General features: G+C 43.0%; 1 protein-coding gene across 1 annotated transcript in view; it reads right to left on the bottom strand.

Moving 5' to 3' along the window:
- Nucleotides 1–12,358, bottom strand: part of LOC140724555 (pleckstrin homology domain-containing family G member 3-like) — a 225,949-nt gene that overhangs the window by 37,035 nt on the left and 176,556 nt on the right. Inside the window, exons 6-11 of the mRNA XM_073038988.1 lie at nucleotides 10,690–10,759; nucleotides 9,414–9,460; nucleotides 6,278–6,428; nucleotides 2,594–2,725; nucleotides 2,205–2,387; nucleotides 1,054–1,146 (exon numbers count right to left, since the gene is read on the bottom strand). Coding sequence (XP_072895089.1) covers nucleotides 1,054–1,146; nucleotides 2,205–2,387; nucleotides 2,594–2,725; nucleotides 6,278–6,428; nucleotides 9,414–9,460; nucleotides 10,690–10,759 — 676 coding nt within the window. The remainder of the gene's footprint in view (nucleotides 1–1,053; nucleotides 1,147–2,204; nucleotides 2,388–2,593; nucleotides 2,726–6,277; nucleotides 6,429–9,413; nucleotides 9,461–10,689; nucleotides 10,760–12,358) is intronic.

Below are 12,358 nucleotides of genomic sequence, written 5' to 3'. Positions count from 1 at the left end.
GAAAAAAATTGCACTAAACTACAGACCTACCCAGGACTGCATAAGGTGCACAAAACAGTACAGGCATTACAATAAATAATAAAGACAATAGGCACGGTAGAGGGCAGTAAGTTGGTGTCAGTCCAGGCTCTGGGTATTGAGGAGTCTGATGGCTTGGGGGAAGAAACTGTTACATAGTCTGGTCGTGAGAGTCTGAATGCTTCAGTGCCTTTTCCCAGATGGCAGGAGGGAGAAGAGATTTCACGAGGGGTGTGTGGGGTCCTTCATAATGTTGTTTGCTTTGCGGATGCAGCGTGTAGTGTAAATGTTTCAGTGCCACACATCACTATATGGAAGTGCAGGATTGGTGTACGTGCGTTGTCAAATATCCCATTCCTGGTGAACTTGACAAATAAGAAACAGTGTGGCCCCTTTTAACATCTTCCCTCCCTGGAACCCTGGGCAGAGCTGCAGTTTGCTGAAACTCCCTTGCTGTTAACCAAGGGCAACCAGCTAACTAGAAGTTGCAGATGATCCCAAATCCTACGGTTTCCAAGGAGATTACAAGTCCACAGTTTTAAGCTGAAGAGAAAGATAGCTACTTCTCAAACACAAATTTTCATTGTTATTGTTTGAATTATTTATCAGCTTTTATTTATTTTCATTACTTGTTTGCTATTTTAGTCTTTAAATGCCTGGGTGTTAGAGGCATTTTAAAATTAAACGTTCCTCAGCTTTTCCAACCTGCAAAGAAATGGGTGTGGTGTTTAGCTGGCTATCAAAACTTACAGCAGCGTTTTGAGGTGGGGATTCCTCACAGCACCACCAATGCTCCTGGAAGGATATACCACCCTCATGTCTACCAGGCCAATAAACTGGCACCATTGTGGGAAAGAAGCAAGGAAAACAGTTAAATAACAGCCTAATGAGGCATCAGTCAAACACTGCTCGATTATTTACCAACATGAAGCGTTAGGGACATGGGAAGGTTAAGGTGAACATTGTGCAATGGAGTGGAAGGAAGGCAAAGATTCCATGTGGTCCAAGTTTCTTCAAACCAGAGCACTCCCATACCTGGACAGTGTGTTGCTGCTTTGGATTCTTGTAATGGGACAGTCCAAAGCACAAAGAGTCTCTTGTGCTTTCAATAAGCATCAATGCAGAGCACTGTCAGAGAGAGAAGAAAACAAATCCATTACAATCCAAGCTTGCCATCTTACTTCCTTCACTTTAGCTGACCAGAGCTCCCCGGGAAACCAGCAGCAACCATTCCCATCACCTAATTTTGGTGCCAGCAGCAATTACGCCTTGAAGCTTCTCTCTATGGGACTTCGAGTTTGCACAGGCTACAAACCTGAAACATTTGGGCAGAACATTTAACATTGGTAGTAAGCAATTCCCTGTAGGCTTCACAAAGATGCACTATGTTACACTTCCACAGTGAAATTAGCTTACAGCTGGGTACTCACTTCCTTAAAGCAACAGTACTGTGCAAGTCTTAGGCACATTTATACACTTAGGGTGCCTAAGACTTTGGCACAGTACCATATTTGTCAACGTGGAGCGGAGAGTGAGCTTGTAAATCTGGTGGGAGCAAAGGATGTTGGGAGTGGCGAGAGTGCAGCGCCGCAGGAGGGGTGTGGGACAGCTGGCAGAGGTGTGCCCGGGCAAGGGATGGTGCAGGTGCAGACACCCCCAGCCCTGAGACACCAGGCAAAGTCATTTAAACAATTGGTTTATTGATCGTTACAGAATGTCTCTCTGGTGCTTCCCGCTCCCTCAACTCTCCCCTTCCCCTTTTCTCAACCATGATTCCCCACTCTCTGCCCCTTTCCCACTCTCAGTCCCCAATAAAGACCCATATCAGAATCAGGTTTATCATCGCTCATATGTTAAGAATTTTTTTTGTGGTAGCAGTACAGTGCAATACACAAAATTACTACAGCACTGTGTAAAAGTCTTAGGCAACTTCATGTGCTTAAGACTTTTGCACAGTACTGTTATGCACAAAGGACTCAAACACCTTCAACAGATAGCAGCCTGTAACTCACTCTTTAAATCACCCAAGCTACAAATGGATTTTATCCATTTTATTCTACATGCAAATCATCTGTACATCCTGATTAAGACTCCAGCCTATCAATTACTCCCTAGAAGCCACCCATCAATAGACCTCTTGTATATTTAACTCTGTTGATTTGCAAAAAACTGCTGATGGGAGATACCATAATGTGAGTCTTGTAAATGAAGTGTTCGCCTCTTTTCTTGGTCAGCAGCAGGACCTTGTCAAAAAGGAGTAAAGTGCGTTCATTTTTGGCCCGGTGAATCCGGAAGGTGCCTTCCAGGACAAGCTCTCCGTACGTTGTCAGGTCCGGCCCATTCCAGTTTATCATCAAGCTCTGTACCTCCTGGAAAGGCAAGTTAAAAGGTCAGCTTCTTCACAAAATATTATCACAGGGAATGAAGATATCCCACCTGACCCAACAGCCCCACCGGGATTCTACCTGAATGTGTGTGTGAGAGGAACGAGACATGAAAACATGAGATAGATGACGGGATGGACAAGCTGAAAGGAAGGAGAGAGTTTGCTGAGTGTGTGTGTGTATGTACGTACCTGCAGTCGAATAGCATGCTCGTGTTTCCTCTTCATGTCATTGATGTACCAGGCCACGCCTGTCATGGTGTCAATAGCTTCATCAATCACCTCATAGCCCTCCTGGTTGACGTCAAAGTGCTTTGCTATTTCCTGTGGCAAGAACAGACAGGAAAATCTGGATGCAGCTACTCAAATCTACTCCATCATTCAATCAAGACACACTTTGCTCTCCTTTCTTATCCAGCTTTTCCTCTTCAATCGTACATTCCAGCCAGTTCTCTCTTCTTATTTAAAAAGTAGTACACTGATACCTCACTTGTGCATGCTCCTTTCAAAGATTCAAAGTACGTTTATTATCAATGTATGCAGTTTACAACACTGAGATCCATCTTCCCACAGACAAGCGTGAAAGAAAGGAACAGCACAGAACAGAACTTGCTCAAAGGAAACATCAAACACCCAATATGCAACAAAAAAAATCACAACGACAGTTACAAAGGAGTGAAAAACACAGAACATAGATCGTCAAACCACAGTCATTGGAACAGTCTAGGAACGACACAGCACCAAATTAAACTGAATAAACCAAACATTCCTAGGCCGTTTCAGTCACTCTGTGGTTTGATCCATGTGTTGTTTGTTGACTGTAGGCAGTTCAGCTAGTCTGCCCTGATCACAATCGAGCTCTCCAATCTTTCCATCATCCAGGGAGCTGTGAATCTGATTGCTTCTCATGCCAAACTCTCTGCAGACTCACCTACTCTGTGGCCATCACCCTCACTGGTTAAAGAAGCCCTCAGACTTTAAGCTGAACAAAGTGTTAAGCTGACACCCAAGCTAAAACGTACAGTACCAGTATCATTATTATCTATAAATTTCATACTTTCCAAATGACCCACTCCATTCCCTGCACTACTAGGAAAATATTCGGAGCTAGAAACTACTCTTAAACCCAATTCATAAATTCCTTCCACTATCTGCTCTTACAGTAATCCTGTATCCTTTGTGCAGTTCCTGTATCAAAGCAACCGGAAGATACGAGAGGTGATTGGTATGTTCATGGCCTAAGGTAGAAGGAGTCAATTTTAGAAAACCTAGCACATTTATTTTTCAACATAGTCCCCTCCTACATTTACACACTTAGTCCAGCGGTGGTGGAGCATACGGATCTTGGAATCCAGAAAGTGTCCACAGGTGGATGATTGATAAGTTTGTGGCCTAAGGTAGAAGGAGATGAGTTATACAGCTCTTGGTAAATGCACATGCAGTTCAACTCTTTGAGTGATTATACAGAAAGTTTGAAGTTAATAACTCATCTCCTTCTACCTTAAGCCACAAACTTATCAATCACCCACCTGTGGACACTTTCTGGAGGTCCAAGATCCGTATGCTCCACGACCACTGGACTAAGTGTGTAAATGTAGGAGGGGACTATGTTGAAAAATAAATATGCTAGGTTTTCTAAAATTGACTCCTTCTACTTTAGGTAATAAACTTATCAATCACCCCTCATAGGTGTCTTCTGCACTCAGCAGGTGGGCTTAGAGATCAGAGCCTCCAGCAGAAGGACAGGAGTGGTTAATGGAGGATGGTTAGGGGCCTGGAGATCCGGACACTTGTATCAGTGACCTGACCTGGAGGTGAGACTGGTGAGGGTTGGAACCACAGGGGAAGTATGAACCTGATGGACGGACGATTAGAACAGTATTTACCTATATAAGGTCCCAATCCATGGCTCGACCCTCTAGGTATAGTCACTTGGGAACAGACAACAGAGGTGGGACAAATGTGAACTAATTTCCTAAGGAATACCCAAAGGTTCATTTCAACTATACATTGACTGCTGTGATTTCCCAAGCAATGTACAGTTAACATTTTGTCCGACACTCCTGGGCACTTCAAACTGGGGAAGTGTCTGTTACAATTTCCAGAGTGATGTGCAACAACCCAGAAGGGGTTGCTAGCAGTCGGCAGAGGGCGGATTTTCAATCCCACGGCACTGAAATAAACAGCGCACCAAAGGATCTTTAGGCTTTGATGTTTGCTTTGTGGAAAAAGAATGGACTTTGATTAATATAATGCCTTTCAGTAACATCAGCATCCCTGAAAACACATCTCAGCAACAAAATGTTTTAAGAACTTAAGACACAGGAGCAGTAATCAGCTATTCTGGCCGGTCGAGCCTGCTCTGCACTCAAGAAGATCATGGCTGATCTGGACATGCTCCCAACTCAACCTACCTGGCTTTCCCCCATCACCCTGAATTCACCTGTTATGCTAAAGTCTACCTAACTGCATTTTAATTGAGGTAGCCTCTACTACTCCCCTGGGCAGAAACCTTAGACATATAGTCTGTTAAAAGATGGATAAAGCAACAGTCAATTTGTGCAGAGCAGACTCCCACAGAAAGTGACTTGTTTTGGTAATCGTGGCTGAGATTAAATTACTAGGCCGGTGAGATTTCCCTCGCTCCTCTCCAACACTCCAATGGCGTCTAATGCATCCACAACCTGACACGTTGAGCAGAGTTTAAACAACCATTCTGTGAAGACAGCACTTCCAACGGTGCAGTCCTCCCTCAGTACGTTCTCAATGTTAGCACTGATTTTATTTTTGTTTGTTTCAATATATTATAAGGCAAGGCCATTATTTATTGCCAATCCCTATCTGGCCTTGGAAAAGTGGTAGTGAGCACTTTCTTTGACAGTCGTCTTCCTTCTCGTGTTGTTGCGTCAGGTGTTCCCCAATCTAGATACAGCAATAATAGAGGAACCATGGTCCATTTCCTTCAGCAACAGAGACACAAATTGATGGCGTAACTTAGCAAGTCAGGCAGCATCATGGGGGTGGGTGGGGGGGGGAATAAACAGCTGGGTTTCAGGCTGAGATCCTTCAGCAGGATTGGAAAGGAAGGGGGCAGAAACTAGAAGAAGATGGGTGGAAAAGAAAAAGGGTATAAGCTGGCCAGTGATAGGTAAGATCAGATGAGGGGAAGGTGGGTGGGGATGGGTGGAAAAAGGAAAAGCTGAAGGAGAAATCTGGTAGGAGAGGACAGTGGAATAAAGGGAAGGAGCTGAGGAGTCAGAGGGAGGTGATGGGTAGGTCATGAGGGTGAGGAAGGACGAGAGGGCCACCAGAATGGGGCAGAAACAGTAAATGGGTGACTTGGAGTGGAGCCTGAAGACACTGATGCTTCCATTTGCCTGCTGCCTTGTCCTTTCGGTGATAGAGGTCACGCATTGGGAGGAGGCAATGAGTAGTCTGGTTGGGGAAGTACAGTGAGTTTTGTCAAAGATCTGCAGTCACAGTCCTTGCCTGAAGGAGGGATTGGATATTGAATAATGCAATTAAACCATCAGAGCGGAGCCTGAAAGACCTTGGCCAGTGTAAACGCCAAAAGACAAGTAGAAACAGAACTCTTGCATCCAGACATCTACTGTATTTGAAATAATACTGAAACAAAGAGAAAAGCAGCTAGTGATCATGAAATGGTGATCCACCAGAGTTCCCTGGTCAAGGAACTCCCACGCAGTTACTGAGAAGGGAGCAACAGGTTTTTGGCCCAGCCATATACATCCAAGATGGAGAATCTACAGGGATTAGTATTACTGGTAGTCCATATCCTTGACCTTCATGGTGGTGGAGGTCACTGGTTATGCCTTGGCTGGATTCTGACATAGGCTGACTGTTCAGCTTGCTTACCTGCAATAGGAGATGATACTTAAGGATCCTCTGAACTGGCTTCAGCAGGTACGAGCCCAGAGGGAGGGAGCGTTTCAGTGTTGACTGCCGTTCCCTGAAGAACTTTGCCAGGACCTTGTTCCTCATGCACTCAGTCAGGGCTGCCACAGAGCTGCAGGAGGCAAAAGGTGAAGAGGGTGACCCACTCAATACGAGGAGGAGAAAACCAAGCAACAGTGAGGTGGTTCTCAGGAGACAGTCAGATTAATGAAGCAAGTTGATGATTAAAGAAGAGGAAGTACTTAAAGAATATAAAAGTGGATAAATCTCCTGATCATGACAGGATATTCTCTAGGACCTTGAGAGAAGTTAGTGTAGAAATAGCAGGGGTTCTGACAGAAATATTTCAAATGTCATTAGAGACAGGGGATGGTGCCAGAGAATTGGCGTATTGCTCATGTGATTCCATTGTTTAAAAAGGGTTCTAAGAGTAAACCTAGCAATTATCGGCCTGTAAGTTTGATGTAAATGGTGGGTAAATTAATGGAAAGCATTAGAGATGGTATATATAATTATCTGGATAGACAGGGTCTGATTAGGAACAGTCAACATGGATTTATGCGTGGAAGGTCATGTTTGACAAATCTTATTGAATTTTTTGAAGAGGTTACTAGGAAAGTTGACGAGGGTAAAGCAGTGGATGTGGTCTATATGGACTTCAGTAAGGCCTTTGACAAGGTTCCATATGCAAGGTTAGTTAGGAAGGTTCAATCGTTAGGTATTAATATTGAAGTAGTAAAATGGATTCAACAGTGGCTGAATGGGAGATGCCATAGAGTAGTGGTGGATAACTGTTTGTCAGGTTGGAGGCCGGTGACTAGTGGTGTGCCTCAGGGATCTGTACTGGGTCCAATGTTGTTTGTCATATACATTAATGATCTGGATGATGGGGTGGTAAATTGGATTATTAAGTATGCAGATAATACTAGGATAGGTGGCGTTGTGGATAATGAAGTAGGTTTTCAAAGCTTGCAGAGAGATTTAGGCCAGTTAGAAGAGTGGGCTGAAAGATGGCAGATGGAGTTTAATGCTGATAAGTGTGAGGTGATACATTTTGGTAGGACTAATCAAAATAGGACATACATGGTAAATGGTAGGGCATTGAAGGGCGTTTGGCACGGACTAGAAGGGCCAAGATGGTCTGTTTCTGTGCTGTAATTGTTATATGGTTAAGTAGGTGATGTCCAGTGGAGCTACTCTTCCGTTCCTGCTGTGCTCGTTCCTAATAGGAGCTATTGAATTAGTTCCAAGCCTCTCTTTCACTTACTCTCAAACCCTTAAACAGTTACCCTTTGAAAGTAATTGCTTACAGAATAGTTATGTCATTGCTCAGTTTATAGTTTCCGCTGTAAATTTCTCTTTAACACACAGGCAAAGGCAGTCATGACCTCTCCAATTTACTGAGTATCAATGTGTGTATTTAGTCACTAACAGAGGAGTTTACTCACTGGAGTACACCCTACTGAATATCCATCCCTCTTCCAGGCTGAAAAGACAAAGAGTTTGCAGGGCAAAGGAAGAGGACAGAGAGTAGGACAAGCTGGGTTGCTCCTGTATGGAGTGGGTATAGCCTGGATGGACTGAACATCTTTCTTCGAACAGTAATCATTCAAACTTGCTTGATTTCAAATCATCACAACATGCCACTTGAAAATATTAACCTCAACTTGTTCAACAAATCATCTAATAATCACTTCTTTTTTCTGGATACTGACCTTCCTGTCGATTGAAACAATTGCCTCTGATTAAAGACCTCTGCTAAACCTTTCCTTCACCATTCTGAGAACTGTCCCTCTCACTAATCTCTCAGCAAAACCAAACTTCCTCATACCTAATAGCATAGCAGCAGCACAACCTTAGTTAAATTCAGGAGTGCAGAAGAAAGCAGGTGAAATTGGAGTTTAACATCCCAACTGAAATACAGCTTGGCATTCCTTCAAATCATTAAATTCATTCAATAATGAGGTAGTTACATTTCACAAGGATGAGGGAGAATGTAGAGACAGAGTGCTGAAGTAAATAATCAATCATGATGGCATTAAAAAGTAAAACAGGACAAGGAAGCTTACTCGTGCCTTGTTACTGTGTTGCTGCACAGGGACTGGCAACTTTGATTAGATGCTCTCATACCTGACATAGGAACTTGAACCCGTGAACTTGCAACATAGAAACAGGAATGCTACCAGTGCCACTCAAAGGTGACTTGGGTGAACAACACCCCATCATGGTGCTGTTGGGTCTGAAACAACATAATGATCCATTCTGGATATCACTCCTGGTGATTGCTACCTTTGTTTACAGAATAGGAATCACTGAGCAGGTAATGAAGAACTCCCTTCTTGTGCTCAACCTTCTTGTTCGAAGTAAATTTATTATCAAAGTACATGCACCTCACTATATACAACCCTGGTTTTCATTTTCTTGCGGGCATACTCAGTAAATCCATAACAGAATAATAACCATGACAGAATCAATGAAAGACCGCATCAACTTGGACGTTCAACCAGTGTGAAAAGAGAACAAACTGTGCAAATACAGAAAGAAAGAAATAATAATAATAATAATAATAATAATAATAAATGAATATCAAGACTGTGAGATGAAAAGTCCTTGAAAGTTATTACTTAGGTTGTGGGAGCATTTCAATGATGGGACAAGCGAAGTTGAGTGAAGTTAACCCCCTCTGGTTCAAGAGCCTCAAGGCTGAGGGGTAATAACTGTTCCTGAACCTGGTAGTGAGGGTCCTAATGCTCTTGTAGCTTCTTCCTGATGGAAGCAGTGAGAAGAGAGCATGTCCTGGGTGGTGGTGGGTCCCTTGATGATAGATGCTGCTTTCCTGTGACAATGTTTCACGTAGACGTGCTCAATGATTTGGAGAGTTCTACCTATGATGGACTGGGCCATGTCCACTACTTTTTATAAGATTTTTCATTCAAGGGCTATATCAAGTGTTTCTATACCAGGCAGTGATGCAACCAGTCAACATATTCTCCACTACACATCTATAAAAGCTTGTCAAAGTTTTAGATGTCATTGCTAAACCTTGCCCAAAGTATTAAATGAGTACAATATCTTGAGCAAAAAGATCTATACTCACTTGGGGTAGTTGGTACAGTACTGGGTATAAATGTCAAAATCCTGACTCTGGAAGAGAGAATAGAAGATGGCATGATTTCTCTGCAGTGTAAACAGAAAATGTAAACATATAAATGCTTCCAACATTTCCATTATCCAGCCACTGTGGTTACATTTAGAATGTATCAGTATGCAGAAGCCCCAGGACTTACCGTGCCTCTTAAATAATACAAAATCACTATGTAAACTTTAGAATTCATTTATAAAGTAATAAAGGACATGGGTAACTGAGATAGAGGGGCATCCAAGCATGGCTGGGTTCAAGGTGCAAGAAATTTTGAACCACAAGTGCACTGACTCTGGAAAGGGTCTAACAGAAGGTTCACAAGAATGAGTGTTTTATGTCTCTGGTCCTGTACTCAGTGGAGATCAGAAGGATGAGGGATATATCAAAGCCCGCTAGATACTAAAAGGCCAGAATAGAGTGGACGTGGAGAGAATGGTTGCATTAGTAGGAGAGTCTAGGATCAGAAGCAACACCCTCAGAATAAAGAGACGTCCCTTTTAAACTGAGATGAGGAGGAATTTCTTCTAGTAAATCTGTGGAATTTGTTGCCACAGAGGGCTGCAGAGGCCAAGTCATTTGGCGTACTTAGGGCAGAGATTGATAAGTTCTTGACTGGCAACCGGGTTGAAAGAAAAATCAGCCATGACTGAATCCTGGAGCAGTGACCCAAGTGGTTCAAGTCTGCTATTACATTTTAAGACCATATGAAATTATGATCGGGATTTTCTTCCTGAATGAATGGGATTTACTCTCTGGGTTGATTCCCCATAGGTTTTGGGGAGTTTCAGTCTTTTAAAATCAGTTGTCATATATTCTTTCCCTACATCATGCATGGACTGGTCGCCCTCTGTTAGCAAGTGAGCTCTACATTACTCAGTAAATTATAACCTGGAAGGGCCTCAGGGCAGGTCAAGGAATCAAAGTATAGGCTCTACAGACTAGCTTCTGAAGGCAAATCTCCCAGGAACATAGATCAGAAGTGGAGGAATCCTTTGCCCCACCAAAGAAGTCTGTTTAGCTTGGATCTGCAAACCGTGCAATAGCAGATAAAATAGGGCATCTCCTTCTTGGGCTGATATACCTAGTGTGACATTCACCAACAGGTTTATCTCACAGGTGTGTGCCATACCTGGGGGCGAAAGTAGCCAGCACAGTGAATATGAGGTGGCATAGTCATGCTACTAAGTTCCTGTGTGCATTCTGGTGTGTATTAAAATACAACATGACCCACCTTGTCCACAAAGCACCGAGCAATGGCAACCGGGTCGTGGTGACAGCTGTCAAGATCTTGCAGCAGGTTACTGTGAAGAGAGAAAAACTGTGAGAGAAGCAGGAGGAAGAGAGAGAGTGAAAAGTGAAAATGAAGAAAACACTAGCAGGAAGAGGGTGAAGGAACCAGAAAGTGAATAACACATGTGCTGGAAATGGAGGAATTCAGGGGTCAGAGAGAACCTATGGAGGGAAATTAACAGTGGATATTCCAGGACTGATGAAGGGTCTTAATCAGAAAAGTCTACTGTTCATTTTCCTCCATAGTCTGACCCCACAACCCCCCGAATTCCTCCAGCTTCTTAGTGTGTTGCAGGGACTGAGAGAGTGTGAAAAAGACGTTTGTAAGAGAGAAAGGATCAGGAAATAAAGGGCAGATATCAGACAACATCACTTGCCGAAATTAAAATTGCCAACTCAATACTTCCATTCCAACTGATAAATTTTTACATAAATTTGTCTAGAAAAGAAACAATGAACAGGATGAGTATGTCCAGTGCTCACTAGTCAGTTAATCATTTACAGCTATTTCACACACCTGCTCGATCTTCACATTATGTGAGTGGACATCAGTGAGTCTAGTTGACACACCCACGACATTTAAGTCTTTTGTTGAAGAGGCTATTACTTGATCAGCTGTCTCATAACATAAGTAACAGCTCGTGAATGACCCTGTGCAATGTCAGAATCACTTTGCATCTCTTCTAGGTTGACAGCCTGCCGAGTTAGAGTGGGAATCGTGGAGGTGAGGGTGAAGACTCAGCACCAGCTAGGTGGCGCTATGGGGCGGTTAGTAAAGTTGCTGCCTCTCAGCTACAGGAGACTGTTGTGTGTAGGGTGCTAACCTGCTCCAGTGCACCATCACTCAATCGCTGAGTAAGCATTTAGGAAATTATTCTAAATGAGTATCTATTCCAACGTCCCATCCCAAGGCCACTGTTTGGTGATGAGTGGGCTTTGCATACTATCATATCTAATTCATATAGCCTACTGTCAAGGATTCCTTTCAAATACAAGATTCCTTATCAACAGCTGAATATCTCATCAGATCACTGATCGCACTGGAGATGGCAGCTAAGTATTGCACCACGGGAGGAACAGAGAATCGCTACTCACAGCCAACTTTTCCTTCTAATTTTTTTTTTAATATAGCTGCGTGAACCAACCATTGCTCTCAGCAGGGAATTTTTACATGGCCTGAAAACTGCACTGCACTTTAAATGTTTTTTTAGTAATATGCAGACTATAAACATTTAGAATGAAAATTGAAAGGACACATAGTTGTGATTTTATTTATCAATTGAAGGGAATAATGAAATGCAGTTCAAAAAATTTTTTCCACATTTCGTAAGCTTTTTCTCTCTGCATCCAATTCCAGCTGCATGGTAACAAAGGCTATGTGTGTGGGAGCATTTCAGTCACCATGCAGCTGTGCACCTACGCAGCTTACAGGGAATTGTGCCCACAGCACTTCAAATTCCACATTTAATACCAACGGTAGGCACCAAAAGTGTCTCTTGGCTTTGAGCACAAAAACTGACAATTTCCACAAAATTCAGGATGTTCCATTTATAACTTGCATTCAGTGATGAAGTTAGGGTCTACTCCAATGGCCAAGGACACATCATCAT

This window comes from Hemitrygon akajei, chromosome 3 (genome assembly GCF_048418815.1).
Source record: "Hemitrygon akajei chromosome 3, sHemAka1.3, whole genome shotgun sequence".
In the NCBI taxonomy this organism is placed as follows: Eukaryota; Metazoa; Chordata; class Chondrichthyes; order Myliobatiformes; family Dasyatidae; genus Hemitrygon; species Hemitrygon akajei.
Note: the sequence above shows the minus strand (reverse complement) of the source record. Positions and strands in the feature narration are given on the sequence as shown.